The sequence below is a fragment of the Tachyglossus aculeatus genome, chromosome 17 (assembly GCF_015852505.1).
Source record: "Tachyglossus aculeatus isolate mTacAcu1 chromosome 17, mTacAcu1.pri, whole genome shotgun sequence".
Taxonomy (NCBI): Eukaryota; Metazoa; Chordata; class Mammalia; order Monotremata; family Tachyglossidae; genus Tachyglossus; species Tachyglossus aculeatus.
Genome location: NC_052082.1, coordinates 34,290,308 through 34,311,098, shown reverse-complemented (window position 1 = coordinate 34,311,098; position 20,791 = coordinate 34,290,308). Strand labels below are relative to the sequence as shown.

The window sequence follows — 20,791 nt, the reverse complement described above, 5'->3', positions numbered from 1 at the left end:
CTGTGAGCCCCACGTGGGACAACCTGATCACCTTGTATCCCCCCCAGTGCTTAGAACAGTGCTTCGCACATAGTAAGCACTTAAATGCCATCATTACGATTATTGTTATTTCATTTGCGAGGGAGATAGGAGGTGATGGAAAGGGTAGCAATCTCATTGACTATGTAGAGAGAGGAGGGGGTGGAAAACACTTGCATCCACTCTCCTCACTCTCTGACCTCCGTCTTCAACCCCTCTCTTTCTGATGGTTCCTTTCCCTCTGCCTTCACTAATAATAAATAATTGCGGCATCTGTTAGGCATACCAACTGCTGGGGTAGATAATCAGATACAAGATAATCAGGCCCCACACGGGGGTCACAATCTCAGTAGGATGGAGAACAGCTAGCCCCATTTTTCAGATGAGGAAACAGAGACTCGGAAAATTTAAGTGGCTTGCCCAAGGTCACACAGCAGGGAAGTGGTGGAGCCAGGATGAGAACCCAGGTCCTCTGAACCCCAGGCCCACGGTCTTTCCACTAGGCCATGCTGCTTCTCGCAGATTAGATTAGTTAGGTAGATTATTATTAACAAATACCGCAATTGTTATTACTTCCTTTTATCAGTAATTTATTTTAGGCATCATCATCAGCAATGGTATTTATTGTATGCTTACTGTGTGCAGAGCTTGGAAAGGTACAACACAGTTGGCAGATACATTCCCTGCCTACAACAGAGGGGAAGATGGGCATCAATATAAGTGATTTATAAAATGTACTTTATAGATATGTACATAATTGTCACGGGGCTGAGGTGATCATCAAATGCCCAAAGGTCAAAGATCCAGAGTGTCTAGCCCCACAAGATTGTAAGTTCCTCAAGGGCGGGGATCATGTCTTCTTAACTGTGTCGTAGTCTCCAGAGGAATCTACACAGAGGGAGTGTAGATAAATAGAAATGAATGATTGCCTGGCAAGAGTGATGGAGGGGAGAGGAAAGGATCCCATTGGTTTGAGACAAGGAGGGGAAAGAATGTGACCGGCAACATACAAAGGGCCGGTCTTGTTCGGTCTCTCTCACTGGCTGGGGCAGATCCCTCACACCCGTCTTTTCACCTTACGACGAATGAGTTGAAAGGGGCAAAGGGAAATAATCAGAAAGGCCCCACTTGAAGAAAATTGGCTTTAATTTGCACTTCAAGTGAGAAGCTATTTTTTAAAAAAATCAAGGAGTCATCTAGAGCAATCAGGGAGGAAAGAAGTCATTCATCGTGTGAGACGGGCGTTACCACATTAGGCCTACTCTACCGTAAGTTGTCAGCTCTATGGTGTCCTAAACAGAACTTGTGCGAACAATTTATTCACCCGGAGAGTTCACTGAGCATCGATTTTGCATAGAGAACTATACTGTAGCTGGGGAAGAGTACAGTAGAAGAAGACTTGATTCTGGCCCTCGAGCTGCTTACACTTTAACAGGGGAGAAAGATGCACAATTATTTGCAGCTAGAAGGAAAAATTGGTAAATGGCTGATTATGCCTCAGCCCATCACACCAGGCTCAGCATCCATTGGTTCAGCTAAGAAAATAAGACCACCACTCCGGAAGTTTGCTTTTGTTTGGATCAACTTGTACTTCCAAAGTGCTTAGTACACTGCTCTGCACACAGTAAACACTCAATAAATATGATTGAATGAATGAATGATCATATGTTTGTTCCACTACTGGATGAGCTAGTTATCCATCTCAATATGGGACCAGTCTGGCCATCAACCTCGATGTTTTTATTCATCACCAAGGAGCACTTCGGTTGAGTCCTGCTCGTGGTCTCGTTTACCTCATATTCTTTGTGGAGCAGTTCAAGTCTAGTTTTCCGAAGGTGTTTCCTGACTGTGTGGTTAAGCATGGGTTCGCTTTCACTTGTTCCTCCTGCAACAGAGACAAAGAAGATGTCAAGGTATGCCACATAAGAAGTTGGGCTCCCATGTCCCCCGTGATTGCTTTGAATGACCATGCTGCCAAAAGCCATTAGATCTGGCTCTCATGCCAATCAATCAATCAATTGCATTTACTGAGAGCTTACTGAGTGCAGAGCACTGTAGTAAGCGCTTGGGAGAGTACAATATAACAATAAACAGACACGGTCCCTGCCCACAACGAGCATACATTTGAGAGGACGATCTTAACAGTCTCGAGGACTTTCTCCACAATCTTGGGATCATCCACCCAAATTTCGGAATCCTTATCCTGAAGTCTTGGCCATCCTGGGTGTTTGCGGGGTGGGGAGGGGAGGAGTGTACCTGCTGAGTCCTTCCTGTCCTCACTCCCATCCATTATGAAACTCTCAATTACCTCTGGCAAGTGGGGGCAAAGGAAAGCCCAAAGCAGCCCTTGGGTAGAGGCAAGGGGGTCGAGGTGGGGAAGACATGGCAAGTTCAGATGCCCAACCCTAGTCAGGACTGAGTCCACTTTGGTAGCCACAGGGACTGCTGGAACAGGCAAGAGACGAGTACATCTTCGCTGTCACTCAAGGCCAAGGCTGGATAGATAGATGATCTATAGATAGATAGAGCTCTAGGGACAACTACCCTCTTCCCAATTCTTTTTACCTCAATAGAAACAGCTGGCATGTATTCACAAAGAAAACAAAGAACCAGTTAGTCTTGGTTTCCTCTTTTCTATGTTTCCCTAACTCCTGGAACGCTCTCATCCTTCCCCATCACGCCCCTCCTCTCGTTACTATATTCGGGTGGAGGCATAAGAAAGGCAAATGACAGAAATCAGCAGTGAAAATACCCAGCAAAACACCTTCACATGCGTCCTTTATTTAGAACTTAACCGAGCCTTCATTAAAAATAGAGTGTATGACCCATTGTGGGCTTTTATTAAATATAATACTACTAATCAAAGTCACCGCTTAACCTTACTTGGCTATTTGCAAGCCAGCTGATGAGCTCTCTTTTCCATTCAGGTTGTTATCCAACCAATAGCAATGGATTGAAAGTCAGAGCATTGACTGACAGATCAACTTTGATTTTTACTATAAATATAACTGTGCATGGACAAGGAATGTGCCTGTTTATTGTTGTAGTGTACTCTCCCCAGCACTTAGTACAGTGAGTCTAGCATTCATTGAGTAAATGAATAAATATAACAGAGTTGGCACATACGTGCTCTGCGAATGAGTTTACAAAGACAGGATCCCTGTCCTCAAGGAGTTTACAGTCTAAGTGGGGACTCTCAAAGATCTCCCAATCAATCAATCACTGGTGTTTACTGAGTGCTTACGGTGTGCACAGCACTGAACTAAGTGCTCAGGAGAGTACAATATAACAGAGTTGTAGACACGCTATCTGTCCACAGCGAGCTTACAATCTAAAGGGGGAGACAGACATTAATATAATATATAGATATGTACACAAGTGTTGTAACCCCTTTGGATAGAATCTAAAACCTAGGAGGGGAGACAGGCATTAAGAGAAATAACAAAGAGATATGTATATAAGCGTTGTGGCCCCTTTGGATAGAATCTAAGCCCTAGCTATGATAGCACCATAGTCTCACTAGAATGGTACTGTTTCTCCAGTAGGATGGTCCTCAAAGAACTTTCTGTCATGCCGGTGATGAAGAGAAAAACACACCCTTACCGATAATCTCTTTGCAGGGATTTTCAGGGGTGATGGCCACGCGGCAAGCTGGACATTGGTTGTTGTTCTTCAACCACACATCAATGCACACGGAGCAGAACACGTGGTTGTTGATGCAGATGACAGGCTGACGAACCTGGTGAAAATCAGAAACGCTCCTTTACTTTCTTCGTGAACACTTCCTACGACCTTCATTAAGCGCTAACTCTGTGTCAAACGTTGCACCAGGGACGATTCAAGAGAGCCGGCTCTCAAGACACGGGCCCTGCCCACACGGGGCTCACGGTCTATAAAGTTGAAAGAGCAGGTAGGAAAACACTGAGGAACAGAAAAGTTAAGAGATTTGCCCAAGATCACACAATAGACTGGAAGAAGAGCTGGGATTAAAACGGGTTTTCTGACTTCTGGATCTCCAGATTCTCTCTCCTAGTACCCAATAGAGTTCTTGAATCATTATTTGGGTATGATATGATAATAATGAGTCTACTCATTTTTCATATGTAGATTGTATATCCCCCTCTCAGGGTCACACATGGAGAGTTTTCAGTAATCTACCAGTCTTGGCTATGGAGGGAGAGTCAAGCAGAGGCCTACCCATTCCATTAATAGCTTGGCCAGTGGCTAGCGAGTGGAAGGCAATCTGCTACAAGTCAAAACTCACCCACGCTGGGCAGCAGCAGCATGGGAGAGAGTCAAGAGTGGAGAATTGAGTTAATTGCGCGGAAGGCGGCAACGGTAAACCGCTTCCATATTTTTTACCAAAGAAACTCTATATATACGCTACCAGAACGATTGCAGATGGAGAGCGGGACGTTCTGGGAGAGATGTGTCCGAGGTGTCGCTATGGGTTGGAAACGACTCGGCGGCATAAGACAAGACACAAGGACACAAGGGTCTTTATGAAAACACTAGTTTAGCCTAGCTTTACGGCTTACAAATGAAAAGAAAAGAGGACACATTTAGCATTTTAAATAGCAGTAAAGGTATCTGTTGGGAAGCAGCGTGGCTTAGTGGAAAGAGCACGGGCTTGGGAGTCAGAGGTCGTGAGTTCTGATCCCGGCTCCACCACTTGTCTATTGTGTGACCTTGGGCAAGTCACTTAACTTCTCTGTGCCTCAGTTCCCTCATCTGTAAAACGGGGAATAAGAATGTGAGCCCCACGTGGGACAACCTCATTGCCTTGTATCCACCCAGGGCTTAGAACAGTGCTTGGCACATAGTAAGCATTTAAATACCATCATAATTATTATTATTATTATTATTATCTGTGGAGCATTCCTAGGGCGCAATGTGAACTGTACGCAGCACTTCAGAAAGTACAGCAGTAGAATGAGCCACATTCCTGGCCCACAAAGATCATATAGGAATTTAAACCCTCATCACACAACCTGCAGTTTACTGTGTTCTGAGAGACAATGGAGTCCAGTGAAAAACACAGCATGGGCAGGGAACATGTCTGCTAATTCTGCTGCGTTGTACTCCCCAAAGCGCTTAATACAATGCTCTGCACATAGCAAGCACTCAATAAATAGCCCTGATACTTACACTGTGCGGGTCTTGGAGCAATTCACATACCCAGTCATTCATTAGCTATTCATCCACTCATCATATTTACTATTATGCGCAGAGCACTGTACTAAACACTTGAGAGAATACGATATGTCAACACCCACACTGCCTGCCCACAAGCAGCATACAGTCTATAGGGGTAGGCAGACGTTAATATGAAGAAATAAATGTATATCCATCTCATGCCTCTCTCACTCCTCAGTGAGTGAGGAACATAGCATCATAGCACACAGAACATAGCATCAGTGAGATGCTTCGGGGAGGGACTTGCAGAAAATAAAATGCAAATTCATTATTAGGCTCAATCATGCATATGGAAAGGCTGGGCCTAATTAACAGAGCTGACCTTCTTTTGTTCACTTTTTTGGGTAGTCTTTCAAGACAGCCTCTATTTGAGGGAGACTGAATTTGTGTAACATTGACAGACACATGGAAACAGACACATGTCTGGAAGCTCAGGACTGGATGGGAGAGTCTTTGATTTCCCAAGTGTGGAACAAGGTTGCTATGCCCTACAACCCAGCCCTCACATTTCGCTCCTCCAATGCTAATCTTCTCACTGTTCCTCGATCTCGTCTATCTCGCCGTCGACCTCTCGCCCACGTCCCACCTCTGGCTTGGTACGCCCTCCCTCCTCAAATCTGACAGACAATCATTCTCCCCCCCTTCAAAGCCTTATTGAAGGCACATCTGCTCCAAGAGGCCATCCCTAAACCCTCTTTTCCTCTTCTTCCACTCCCAACTGTGCCTCTCTGACTTGCTCCCTTTATTCATCCCCGCTCCCAGCCCCACAGCACTTACATACATCTGTGATTTTATTTATTTATATTAATATCTGTCTCCCCCTCTAGACTGTAAGCTCGTTGTGTGTCTATTATACTGTTATATTGTACTCTCCCCAGCACTAGTACAGTGCTCTGCACATAATAAGCACTTAATAAATATGCCCAACTATGTTGGCACTCTACATCATCATCATCAATCGTATTTATTGAGCGCTTACTGTGTGCAGAGCACTGTACTAAGCGCTTGGGAAGTACAAGTTGGCAACATATAGAGACAGTCCCTACCCAACAGTGGGCTCACAGTCTAAAAGGGGGAGACAGAGAACAAAACCAAACATACTAACAAAATAAAATAAATAGAATAGATATGTACAAGTAAAATAAATAAATAAATAAATAGAGTAACAAATATGTACAAACATATATACATATATACAGGTGCAGTGGCGAAGGGAACGAGGTGAGATGGGGGGATGGAGAGTGGCTTTTTCGTCATTTTTTTTTTAAGTGGCTTTTGTTAAGGGCTTGCTACGTGCCAGGCACTGTACTAAGCACTGGGGTAGATACAAGTGAGTCAGGTTGGACACAGTCCCTGTCCCACATGGGGCTCCCCATTTTTAATCCCCATTTTACAGATGAAGTAACCGAGGCCCAGGGAAGTGGAGTGATTCACCCAAGCTCACACAGCAGACAAGTGGCGGAGGTGGGATTAGAACCCAGGCCCGTGACTTTCTCCGCTAGGCCATGCTACTTTTCCAGGCCACAGCTCTCAGCTGGGATGGGTCGATATGGCCACGGTGGCTAATATCAGGGATTTTATAATCATCACCATTCATTTTGAATGCAAAAATGAAAACGGGGTGGGATTTTAGGGGAGAGGAGGCTTCAAGGAGCTAACAGGGTTGAAAGCCTCCATGTGGGGACTTTGCAAGCCCTGGTGGGAAACTCTCAGGACTTGTCAAGCTGTGAGCTCGTTGTGGGCAGGGAATATGCCCTACCAATTCAATCAATTAATTACTTGTATTTATCCAACACTTACTATGTGCAGAGCAATGTACTACGCACTTGGGAGAGTACAAATTCATAGACACGTTCCCTTCCAGTAACGAGCTTTTAATCTTTATCTTGCATTATTCAATCGTATTTGTTGAGCGCTTACTGTGTGCAGAGCACTGTACTAAGCACTTGGGAGAGTACAAATTAGTAGACACGTTCCCTTCCAGTAACAAGCTTATAATCTTAATCTTGCATTATTCAGTCAATCGTATTTGTTGAGTGCTTACTGTGTGCAGAGCACTGTACTAAGCACTTGGGAGAGTACAAATTAGTAGACACGTTCCCTTCCAATAATGAACTTATATTCTTACTCTTGCATTATTCAGTCAATCGTATTTGTTGAGCGCTTATTGTGTGCAGAGCACTGTACAAAGCACTTGGGAGAGTACATTATAACAATATAAGAGATACATTCCCTGCCCACAGCGAGCATACAGACTAGAGGGGAGTTTACAGTCATTTTCTCCCAGGCATTTAGTACGGTGTCCAAATAATTTGAAAATTTTGATAATTTTCAAAATTATCAAATTTGATAAATTTGATATCATTTATCCAATGATAAATGATGGCATTTATCAAGCGCTGTTTAAATGCCATTGATTGACTGGCAGAGGCTTGGGATTGGCAAGGGTAGTGATTTAGTTCCAAACTCTGAGTGGGGGCACTGCCCCAAGGGAACCATCTGTTCATCACAGTCACAAAGCCGGGAATAAGAATAATTACTATTGCATAACTGTGATACTTATTAAGCATTTAGCATGCACCAAGCAATGCATTAAGCACCGGGATAGAGACAAGATATAGTTTGGACCCCTTTTCCTCTTCTCCCACTCCCTTCTAAGCAGCTCTGACTTTGTTCTTCTCCCCTTCCAGCCCCACAGCACTTATGTACAGATTTATTTATTTATATTATTTATTTATATTATTTATTTATATTATATTATATTATTTATTTATTATTTTATCTATCTATTTATTTATTTATTTATTCATTTATTTATATTAATGTCCATCTCCCTCCCTCTACACTGTAAGCTCATTGTGGGCATGGTATGTATCTACCAACTCTGTTATATTGCACTCTCCCAAGTGCTTAGTACAATGCTCTGCACACAGTACGTGCTCAATAAATATGACTGATTTCCCCGCGTACCCATAGGACTGGAATACATTTACAGTTTACAGAACAGCAGGAAGGTATGTCACTTCCATGGAAGAGAGGGCATGGAAGAGAGGGAAGGAGGAAAGAGAGGAGGGAGGGCAGAAGGAGAGAAAGGGAGAGAAAAGTTCTACTCTTGATTGATCAAGATTGAGCGATTACCATGTGGAGAGCATTGTACTAAGTGCTCGGGAGAGTACGATTTAACGGACACATTTCCTGCCCACAGAGAGCGTCATGAAAAACATTTTCCCAGCATTGTAGCAAAGCGTCCCAAAGGCCACAAACTCATATACCCAATCAATCATAGTTACCATGTAATTTATCATATAATCAGACCATATTGATTGAGCACTTACTGCACAGAGGAAGGAAAGGTGGCAAAGCCTAGAGGAAAGATCGAAGGCTTGGGAGTCAGAGGATCGGGCTTTAAATCCCAGCTCCGCCATGTCCCTCTTGTGTGACCTTCGGCAAACCACGACACTTCTCCGAGCCTCAGTTACCTCATCTGTAAAATGGGGATCCAATACCTGTTTTCCTTCCTACTCAGTCTGTGAACCCTGTGGGGGACAGCGACTGTATGTGTCTGACCTGATTACCTTCTATCTGCCCCAGCGCTTAAAACAGTGCTTGACGCATAGTAAGTGCATAAAAAATACCATGATCATCACTATTCGTAATAGTAGTAAGCACTCAAATACCATCAATTGATAGAGAAAACACAACACTCTCAATTTTAATTAAGTCAAACTGGATTAATAAATCACCTTTATTAAGCACACACTGCTTTGCTGAGCACTGTACGAAGCACGTGGAAAAGTACAGTGTGACAGAGTCACACTACAGAGCATGCTCCATTAATATAAATGTTTAAGGATTTGTCTTCATCTGTAAAATGGGGATCAATCAATCAATCACATTTATTGAGCGCTTACTGTGTGCAGAGCACTGTACTAAGCGCTTGGGAAGTACAAGTTGGCAACATATAGAGACAGTCCCTACCCAACAGTGGGCTCACAGTCTAAAAGGGGGAGACAGAGAACAAAACCAAACATACTAACAAAATAAAATAAATAGAATAGATATGTACAAGTAAAATAAATAAATAGAGTAATAAATATGTACAATTTGAAGAAGACGTGATGAAGACTAAGGCGCCACGGTTCCCTACCCAACATTGGGCTCACAGTCTGTGAGCCCAATGTTGGGTAGGGACCATCTCTATATGTTGCCAACTTGTACTTCCCAAGCGCTTAGTACAGTGCTCTGCACACAGTAAGTGCTCAATAAATACAACTGAAGGAATGAATTGGGACCTGGACTATGTCTAACCTGATTACCTTGTAATAATAGTAATAATGGTGGCATTGTTAAGCGCTTACTATCTTCATCATCATCATCATCGTATTTATTGAGCGCTTACTGTGTGCAGAGCACTGTACTAAGTGCTTGGGAAGTACAAGTTGGCAACATATAGAGACAATCCCTACCCAGCAGTGGGCTCACAGTCTAAAAGGGGGAGACAGAGAACAAAACCAAACATACTAACAAAGTAAAATAAAATAAATAGAATAGATTAAACATACTAACAAAATAAAATTAATAAAATAAATAGAATAGATGTGCCAAGCACTGTTCTGAGTGCTGGGGGAGATACAAGGTAATCAGGTTGTCCCATGTGGGGCTCACAGTCTTCATTCCCATTTTACAGATAAGGTCACTGAGGCACAGAGAAGTCAGGTGACTTTCCTAAAGTCACACAGCTGATCGGTGGCGAAAACAGGATTAGAACCCACGACCTCTGACTCCCAAGCCTGGGCTCTTTCCACTAAGCCACGTTGCTAACCTTGTACCTTGTACCTACCCCAGTGCTCAGAACAGTGCCTGGCACATAGTAAGCGCTTAAATACTACTACTGCTACACCTTACTTTCACAGGGCTAAAGCAGAAGGGGTGAAGACATCAATCAATCATCAATCCTATTTATTGAGCGCTTACTGTGTGCAGAGCACTGTACTAAGCGCTTGGGAAGTACAAGTTGGCAATACATAGAGACAGTCCCTACCCAACAGTGGGCTCACAGTCTAAAAGACATCTAAATTCCTCCCTATTTGCCTCCTCCTTTCTTAGTCCGGTGCTTCAACCACAGTGAGCGCTCAATAAATGTGATTGAAGGAATGAATTGAGCGGAATATGGTGCAAAAAAGACGCAACCCACTGACGACAATCCCAAACACCTCTTGAGGGGCAGGTACTATCCCTTCTCCCTGAGAATCAGCGTGGCTCAGTGGAAAGAGCCGGGCCTTTGGAGTCAGAGGTCATGGGTTCAAATTCCGGCTCCGCTGCTTGTCATCATCATCATCATCAATCATATTTATTGAGCGCTTACTATGTGCAGAGCACTGTACTAAGTGCTTGGGAAGTACAAATTGGCAACATATAGAGACAGTCCCTACCCAACAGTGGGCTCACAGTCTAAAAGGGGGAGACAGAGAACAAAACCAAACATACTAACAAAATAAAATAAATAGAATAGATATGTACAAGTAAAATAAGCTGTGTGACCCTGGGCAAGTCACTTCACTTCTCTATGCCTCAGGTCCCTCATCTGTAAAATGGGGATTAAGACTGAGAGCCCCACGTGGGACAACCTGATCACCTTGTAACCTCCCCAATCAATCAATCAATCAATCGTATTTATTGAGCGCTTACTGTGTGCAGAGCACTGTACTAAGCGCTTGGGGAGTACAAGTTGGCAACATATAGAGACAGTTCCTACTCAACAGTGGGCTCACAGTCTAGAAGGGGTAGACAAAGCTTAGAACAGTGCTTTGAAACATAGTAAGTGCCTAATAAATGTCATTATTATTATTATTATTATTATTATTATTATTATTATTATTATTATTATTATCCCTTCGTGATTTGGACCAAAGTCCTCAGCCAAAGCCTTCTTTGAAGAAGTCCCCCCACATTAAGGGGCGCATGGCGGGCCAGGGTCAGCCATCACCACCCCTAGACTTGGCATACGAACAACTCTGTTAACCCACCAAGAATATGCAGTAGCACACCAAGAGGGCCAGGGTTTAAGTAATAATAATAATAATAATAATAATAATAATAATAATAATAATAATAATAATGGTACTTGTTAAGTGCTTACTATGTGCCAAGCAATGTTCTAAGCGCTTGGGGAGGTTACAAGGTGATCAGGTTGTCCCACCGGGGGCTCACAGTTTTCATCCCCATTTTACAGATGAGGTAACTGAAGACCCGAGAAGTGAAGTGACTTGCCCAAAGTCCCACAGCTGACAGTTGGCGGAGCCGGGATTTGAACCCATGACCTCTGACTCCAAAGCCTGGGCTCTTTCCACTGAGCCACGCTGCTTCTCAGAGGGCCAGAGCCAACCACCACTACCCCTAGACTTGGCATATGAACAATTCTGTTAACTCACCAAGAATATGCAGTAGCACACCAAGAGGGCCAGGGTTTAAATAATAATAATAATAATGATAATAATAATAATAATAATAATAATGGTATTTGTTAAGTGCTTACTATGTGCCAAGCACTATTCTAAGCACCTTAAAACTTTCCCATACCGAAGGAGAGAGTCTACAATCTTGGCTCCCCTGCCCTCTGCACATGTCTGGTCTAGTAATAATAATAATGATGGCATTTATTAAGCGCTTACTATGTGCAAAGCACTGTTCTAAGCGCCGGCGGGGGCGAGGGGGGCTACAAAATGATCAGGTTGTCCCACGGGGGGCTCACAGTCTTCATCCCCATTTTACAGATGAGGGAACTGAGGCCCAGAGAAGTGACTTGCCCACGGTCACACAGCTGACAAGCAGCGGAGTCGGAATTCGAACCCATGACCTCTGACTCTCAAGCCCGGGCTCTTTCCACTGAGCCACGCTGCTTCTCATTCACTGAGCGCTCACTGTGTGCAGAGCACTGGACTAAGGAGGGTAAACTATTAACAATTCAATCGATCATTTATTGAGCGCTCTCTGGCTGCAGAGCACTGTACTAAGGAGAGTAAACTATCAACAATTCATTCAATCATTTATTGAGCACTCACCGGGTGCAGAGCACTGTACTGAACGCTTGGTAGAGTACATTATTAACAAGTCATTCAATCATATTTACTGAGCACTTACTGTGTGCAGAGCACTGTATTGAGCACTTGGGAGAGAGCACTATTAACAAATCAATCATTTATTGAGCGCTTACTGGGTGCAGAGCACTGTACTGAGTGCTTGGGAGGGTAAACTATTAACAATTCATTCAATCATTTATTGAGTGCCCACTGGGCGCAGACCACTGTATTAATAATAATAATAATAATAATAATGGTATTTATTAAGCGCTTACTATGGGCAAAGCACTGTTCTAAGCACTGGGGAGGTTACAAGGTGATCAGGTTGTCCCACGGGGGGGCTCATAGTCTTCATCCCCATTTTACAGATGAGGGAACTGAGGCCCAGAGAAGTGAAGTGACTTGCCCAAAGTCACACAGCTGACAATTGGCGGAGCCGGGATTTGAACCCATGACCTCTGACTCCAAAGCCCGGGCTCTTTCCACTGAGCCACGCTGCTGTACTGAGCGCTTGGGAGAGGACGCTATCAACAATTCATTCAATCGTATTTATTGAGCGCTTACTGTGTGCAGAGCAATATACTGAGAACTTGGGAGAGGACACAACAAATCAATCATTTATTGAGCGCTTACGGGGTGCAGAGTACTGTAATAATAATAATGGCATTTATTAAGCACTTACTATGTGCAAAGCACTGTTCTAAGCGCTGGGGAGGTTACAAGGTGATCAGGTTGTCCCACAGGGGGCTCACACTCTAAATCCCCATTTTACAGATGAGGGAACTGAGGCTCAGAGAAGTTACGTAACTTGCCCAAAGTCACACAGCTGACAAGTGGCGGAGTCAGAATTTGAACCCATGACCTCTGACTCCAAAGCCCGGGCTCTTTCCACTGAGCCACGCTGCTTCACTGTACTGTGCGCTTGGGAGAGGACGCTTCATTCATTCATTCAGTCGTATTTATTGAGCGCTTACTGTGTGCAGAGCACTGTACTACGCGCTTGGGAAGTACAAGTTGGCAACATATAGAGACTGACCCTACCCAACAATCAATCAATCAATCAATCATATTTATTGAGCGCTTACTATGTGCAGAGCACTGTACTAAGCGCTTGGGAAGTACAAATTGGCAACATATAGAGACAGTCCCTACCCAACAGTGGGCTCACAGTCTAAAAGACAACCGGCTCACAGTCTTAACAAATCAATCATTTATTGAGTGCTTACTGGGCGTGGAGCACTGTACTGAGCGCTTTTAGACTGTGAGCCCACTGTTGGGTAGGGACTGTCTCTATATGTTGCCAACTTGTACTTCCCAAGCGCTTAGTACAGTGCTCTGCACACAGTAAACGATTGATTGAATGCCTCTATATGTTCCCAACTTGTACTTCCCAAGCGCTTAGTACAGTGCTCTGCACACAGTAAGTGCTCAATAAATAGGATTGATTGATTGATTAACAATAAAGGGAAACATTCCCTGCCCCCAACGAGTTTACAGACTACGGGAGGGCGGACATAAATAGGCATAAATCCAGCGCTTAGAATAGTGCTTTGCACATAGTAAGGGCTTAAGAAATGCCATCATTGTTATAAATAATAATAATAATGATGGTATTTGTTAAGCGCTTACTATGTATCCTCCCCTGCGCTTAGAACAGTGCTCTGCACAGAGTAAGCGCTTAACACACACCAAAATTATTATGTGCCCAGCACTGTTGCAAGCGTCCACTGTTGGGTAGGGGCCGTCTCTCTATGTTGCCAACTTGTACGTCCCAAGCGCTTAGTCCAGTGCTCTGCACACAGTAAGCGCTCAATAAATACGACTGAAAGAATGAATGAGGCGCTGGGGAGGATACAAGGTGATCAGGTTGCCCCACGTGGGGCTCCCAGGCTTCATCCCCATTTTACAGAAGAGGGAACTGAGGCCCAGAGAAGTGACTTTCCCAACATCCCACAGCTGACAAGTGGCAGTGTCAGGATTCGATCCCACGACCTCGGACTCCCAAGCCCGGACTCTTTCCACTGAGCCGCGCTGCTTCTCATTCATCAAGTGCTCACTGTGTGCAGAGCACTGTACTGAGCGCTTGGGACAGGACACTATTAACAAATCAATCATTTACTGAGCGCTTACTGTTGTGCAGAGCACTGTACTGAGCGCTTAACAATTACGGGAAACATTCCCTGCCCCCAATGAGCTTACAGACTATGGTGGGGCGGACATAAATAGGCATAAATAATATGATGATCATGATGGTATTTGTTAAGCGCTTACTATGTGTCTTCCCCAGCGCTTAGAACAGTGTCCTGCACATAGTAAGCGCTTAACAAACACCAAAATGATTATGTGCCCAGCACTGTTGTAAGCGCTGGGGAGGCTACAAGGTGATCAGGTTGCTCCACGTGGGGCTCCCAGGCTTCATCCCCATTTGACAGATGAGGGGACTGAGGCCGGGAGAAGTGACTTTCCCAAGGTCCCACAGCTGTTAGGATTCGAACCCACGACCTCGGACTCCCAAGCCCGGGCTCTTTCCACTGAGCCGCGCTGCTTCTCATTCATTGAGCGCTCACTGTGTGCAGAGCACTGTACTAAGGAGGGTACACTCTTAACAAATCATTCAATCATTTATTGAGCACTCACTGTGTGCAGACCACTGTACTGAGCGCTTGGAAGAGGACACTATTAACAAATCAATCATTTATTGAGCGCTTACTGGGTGCAGAGCACTGTACTGAGCACTTAACAATTAAGGGAAACATTCCCTGCTCCCAACGAGCTTACAGACTATGGGGGGGGCGGACATAAATAGGCATAAATAATAATAATCATGATGGTATTTGTTAAGCACTTACTACATGTCTTCCCCAGCGCTTAGAACAGTGTCCTGCACATAGTAAGCGCTTAACAAACGCCAAAATGATTATGTGCCCAGCACTGTTGTAAGCGCTGGGGGGCTACAAGGTGATCGGGTTGCCCCACGTGGGGCTCCCAGGCTTCATCCCCATTTGACAGATGAGGGGACTGAGGCCCGGAGAAGTGACTTGCCCAAGGTCCCACAGCTGACACGCGGCAGTGGTGGGATTCGAACGCACGACCTCTGACTCCCAAGCCACTGAGCCGCACTGCTTCTCATTCATTGAGCGCTCACTGTGTGCAGAGCACTGGACCAAGGAAGGGTACACGCTTAACAAATCATTCAATCATTTATTGAGCGCTCACTGTGTGCAGAGCACTGTACTAAGGAGGATACATCAATCAATCAATCGTATTTATTGAGCGCTTACTGTGTGCAGAGCACTGTACTAAGCGCTTGGGAAGTACGAGTTGGCAACATATACAGTCCCTACCCAACAGTGGGCTCACAGTCTAGAAGGACACATGCTTAACAAATTGCTAGCTTGTACTCCCCAAGCGCTTAGTACAGTGCTCTGCACATAGTAAGCGCTCAATAAATATGATTGATTGATTCAATCGTTTATTGAGCGCTCACCTTGTGCAGAGCACTGTACTAGGAGGGTACACAACAAATCATTCACTCCTTTATTGAGCGCTCACTGTGTGCAGAGCACTGTACTAAGGAGGGTACACTCTTAACAAATCATTCAATCATTTATTGAGTGCTCACTATGTGCAGACCACTGTACTGAGCGCTTGGGAGAGGACACTATTAACAAATCAATCATTTATTGAGCGCTTACTGGGTGCAGAGCACTGTACTGAGCGCTTAACAATAAAGGGAAACATTCCCTGCCCCCAACGGGCTTACAGACTACAGGGGGGCGGACATAAATAGGCATAAATAATCATAATAATAATGATAGTATTTGTTAAGCGCTTATTATGTGTCCTCCCCAGCGCTTAGAACAGTGTTCTGCACAAAGTAAGCGCTTAACAAACACCAAAATGATTATGTGCCCAGCACTGTTGTAAGCGCTGGGGGGGCTACAAGGTGATCAGTTTGCCCCACAGGCTTCATCCCCATTTGACAGATGAGGGGACTGAGGCCCGGAGAAGTGACTTGCCCAAGGTTCCACAGCTGTCGGAATTCGAACCCACGACCTCTGACTCCCAAGCCCGGGCTCTTTCCACCGAGCCACGCTGCTTCTCATTCATTGAGCGCTCACTGTGTGCAGAGCACCGTACTGAGCGCTTGGGAGAGGACACTATTAACAAATCAGTCATTTATTGAGCACTTACAGGGTGCACAGCACTGTACTGAGCGCTTGGGAGAGGACACTATTAGCAAATCAGTCGTTTATTGAGCACTTACAGGGTGCAGAGCACTGTACTGAGCGCTTGGGAGAGGACACTATTACCAAATCAGTCATTTATTGAGCACTTACAGGGTGCAGAGCACTGTACTGAGCGCTTAACAATTAAGGGAAACGTTCCCTGCCCCCAACAAGCTTACAGACTATGGGGGGCGGACATAAATAGGCATAAATAATCATAATGATGATGGTATTTGTTAAGCGCTTACTACGTGTCCCCCCAGCGCTTAGAACAGTGTCCTGCACATAGTAAGCGCTTAAACACCCAAAAGATTACGTGCCCAGCACTGTTGTAAGCGCTGGGGAGGGGCTACAAGGTGATCGGGTTGCCCCACAATCTTCATCCCCATTTGACAGATGAGGGGACTGAGGCCGGGAGAAGTGACCTACCCAAGGTCCCACCGCTGGCGGGATTCGAACCCACGACCTCGGACTCCCAAGCCCGGGCTCTTTCCACCGAGCCGTGCTGCTTCTCATTCAATAAGCGCTCACTGTGTGCAGAGCACTGTACTGAGCGCTTGGGAGAGGACACTATTAACAAATCAATCATTTATTGAGCGCTTAAAAGGTGCAGAGCACTGTACTGAGCGCTTGGGAGAGGACACTATTACCAAATCAGTCGTTTATTGAGCACTTACAGGGTGCAGAGCACTGTACTGAGCGCTTGGGAAAGGACACTATTAACAAATCAGTCGTTTATTGAGCACCTACAGGGTGCAGAGCACTGTACTGAGCACTTGGGAGAGGACACTATTACCAAATCAGTCGTTTATTGAGCACTTACAGGGTGCAGAGCACTGTACTGAGCGCTTAACAATAAAGGGAAACATTCCCTGCCCCCAACGGGCTTACAGACTACGGGGGGGCGGACATAAATAGGCATAAATAATCACGATGGTATTTGTTAAGCGCTTACTACGTGTCCCCCCCAGCGCTTAGAACAGTGTCCAGCACGTAGTAAGCGCTTAATTACGTGCCCAGCACTGTTGTAAGCGCTGGGGAGGGGCTACAAGGTGATCTGGTTGCCCCACAGGCTTCATCCCCATTTGACAGATGAGGGGACTGAGGCCGGGAGAGGTGACCTGCCCAAGGTCCCACCGCTGGCGGGATTCGAACCCACGACCTCGGACCCCCAAGCCCGGGCTCTTTCCACCGAGCCGCGCTGCTTCTCATTCTTTAAGCGCTCACTGGGTACAGAGCACTGTACTGAGCGCTTGGGAGAGAACACTATTAACAAATCAATCATTTATTGAGCACTTACAGGGTGCAGAGCACTGTACTGAGCGCTTGGGAGAGGACACTATTAACAAATCAGTCGTTTATTGAGCACCTACAGGGTGCAGAGCACTGTACTGAGCGCTTGGGAGAGGACACTATTAACAAATCAGTCATTTATTGAGCACCTACAGGGTGCAGAGCACTGTACTGAGCGCTTGGGAGAGGACACAACAAATCAGTCGTTCATTGAGCACTTACAGGGTGCACAGCACTGTACTGAGCGCTTGGGAGATGACACTATTAGCAAATCAGTCGTTTATTGAGCACTTACAGGGTGCAGAGCACTGTACTGAGCGCCTAACAATAAAGGGAAACATTCCCTGCCCCCAACGGGCTTACAGACTACAGGGGGGCGGACATAAATAGGCATAAATAATCATAATAATAATGATGCCATTCGTTAAGCGCTTACTACGTGTCCTCCCCAGCGCTTAGAACAGTGTCCAGCACGTAGTAAGCGCTTAATTACGTGCCCAGCACTGTTGTAAGCGCTGGGGAGGGGCTACAAGGTGATCGGGTTGCCCCACAGGCTTCATCCCCATTTGACAGATGAGGGGACTGAGGCCGGGAGAGGTGACCTGCCCAAGGTCCCACCGCTGGCGGGATTCGAACCCACGACCTCGGACTCCCAAGCCCGGGCTCTTTCCACCGAGCGTTGAGCGCAGCATAGGGGGCGCCTAGTGCGCGCGTGCGCGCGCACCGCGCGCGCGCCCCCCAGGGCCGCCCCTCCCCGCCGGGGGCGCGCGCGCGCTCGCGCGCGCGCCCGATTCGCGAGGACGCGCCCCGGCCCGGCCCCGTTACCTTCCCCAGGCAGATGTGGCACGTGATGGGCAGAGTGAGCGACAACGTGACGTTCTGAACGTTCTGAGCCATGGTAGCGTTTTCGAATTCCACCAGCGCCGAAGTGCGCGTGCGCGGCCCGGCTCCTTTTCCCCCCCCCCCGCGGGCGGCGGCAGTGGTAGCGGCCGCCGCGGGGCCGCTCGGCCGGCCGGACCGCTCCAAAGACGGGGACGGGGGGGGGGCGACGACGGCAAGCCCGAGGGGCCGAGAAACGCCGCGGGGACGAAAACGCGCTCCGGAAACGGAGCCTTCCGCGCCGAAAGCGGCCGGCGCCCCTTGAGGACCGAACGACGGAAGAGACCGACTTGTACTTGCCAAGCGCTTAGTCCAGTGTTCTGCACACAGTAGGCGCTCAATACGTACGATTGAATGAATGAATGAATCGTGGGACCCCCCTACCGTGGGCGGGGAGACAGGGACTCTGCTGAAGTTTGATTGGCGTTCCGGCCTGCCAATCAACCCATCCGCCAATCAGCGGTAGTGGGCGGGCCTTTGAGGGGAAAACGACGAATCGCGCGCGATTGCTTAGTATTCATTCATGCAGTCGTATTTATTGAGCGCTTATTTATTTATTTACTGATTGAGTGAATAAATGTATTGAGTGAATAGATGTTCATTTATTAAACAATTTATTTAATGCATTGTTAATTAATAATTATTTAATTGTTTCATTATTTAAAAATAGGCTATTTAATGAATAAATGAATAAATGTATTGAGTGAATAGATGTTCATTTATCAAACAATTTATTTAATGCATTACTAATTAATAATTATTTAATTGTTTCATTATTTTAAAATAGGCTATTTAATGAATAAATGAATAAATGTATTGAGTGAATAGATGTTCATTTATCAAACAATTTATTTAATGCATTATTAATTGATAATTATTTAATTGTTTCATTATTTAAAAATAGGCTATTTAATGAATAAATGAATAAATGTATTGAGTGAATAGATGTTCATTTATCAAACAATTTATTTAATGCATTACTAATTAATAATTATTTAATTGTTTCATTATTTTAAAATAGGCTATTTAATGAATAAATGAATAAATGTATTGAGTGAATAGATGTTCATTTATCAAACAATTTATTTAATGCATTATTAATTGATAATTATTTAATTGTTTCATTATTTAAAAATAGGCTATTTAATGAATAAATGAATAAATGTATTGAGTGAATAGATGTTCATTTATTAAACAATTTATTTAATACATTATTAATGAATAATTATTTAATTGTTTCATTATTTAAAAATAGGCTATTTAATGGATAAATACATAAATTTATTATTAAATATTTATTGAGTGAATGAATATGTACAAAGTACAAGTAGTAGGAATAATAGGTGTAGTAGTAATAGTAATGATGGCATTTATTATTATTCATTCATTCATTAGTATTCATTCATGCACTCGTATTTATTGAGCCCTTATTTATTTATTTACTGATTGAGTGAATAAATGTATTGAGTGAATAGATGTTCATTTATTAAACAATTTATTTAATACATTATTAATTAATAATTATTTAATTGTTTCATTATTTAAAAATAGGCTATTTGATGAATAAATACATAAATTCATTATTAAATATTTATTGAGTGAATGAATATGTACAAAGTACAAGTAGTAGGAATAATAGGTGTAGTAATAATAGTAATGATGGCATTCATTATTATTCAATCAATCAATCGTATTTATTATTATTATTATTCATTCATTATTCATTCATTATTATTATTATTAATTATTAGTATTAGTATTAGTATTAGTATTAGTATTAGTATTATTATTCATTCATTCATTCATTAGTATTCATTCATGCAGTCGTATTTATTGAGCGCTTATTTATTTATTTACTGATTGAGTGAATAAATATGTACAAAGTACAAGTAGTAGGAATAATATGTGTAGTAATAGTAATGATGGCATTTATCATTATTCATTCATTCATTAGTATTCATTCATGCAGTCGTATTTATTGAGCGCTTATTTATTTATTTACTGATTGAGTGAATAAATGTATTGAGTGAATAGATGTTCATTTATTAAACAATTTATTTAATGCATTATTAATTAATAATTATTTAATTGTTTAAT

At 44.1% G+C, this 20,791-nt stretch overlaps 1 protein-coding gene across 1 annotated transcript in view; it reads right to left on the bottom strand.

The window, feature by feature from the left end:
* Positions 1 to 18,732, bottom strand: part of OBI1 (ORC ubiquitin ligase 1) — a 45,579-nt gene extending 26,847 nt beyond the window's left edge. Inside the window, exons 1-3 of the mRNA XM_038759890.1 lie at positions 18,641 to 18,732; positions 3,622 to 3,757; positions 1,812 to 1,903 (exon numbers count right to left, since the gene is read on the bottom strand). Of these exons, the coding sequence (XP_038615818.1) occupies positions 1,812 to 1,903; positions 3,622 to 3,757; positions 18,641 to 18,712 (300 nt within the window). The 5' untranslated portion in view covers positions 18,713 to 18,732. The remainder of the gene's footprint in view (positions 1 to 1,811; positions 1,904 to 3,621; positions 3,758 to 18,640) is intronic.
* Between the last annotated feature and the right edge of the window lie 2,059 nt (positions 18,733 to 20,791).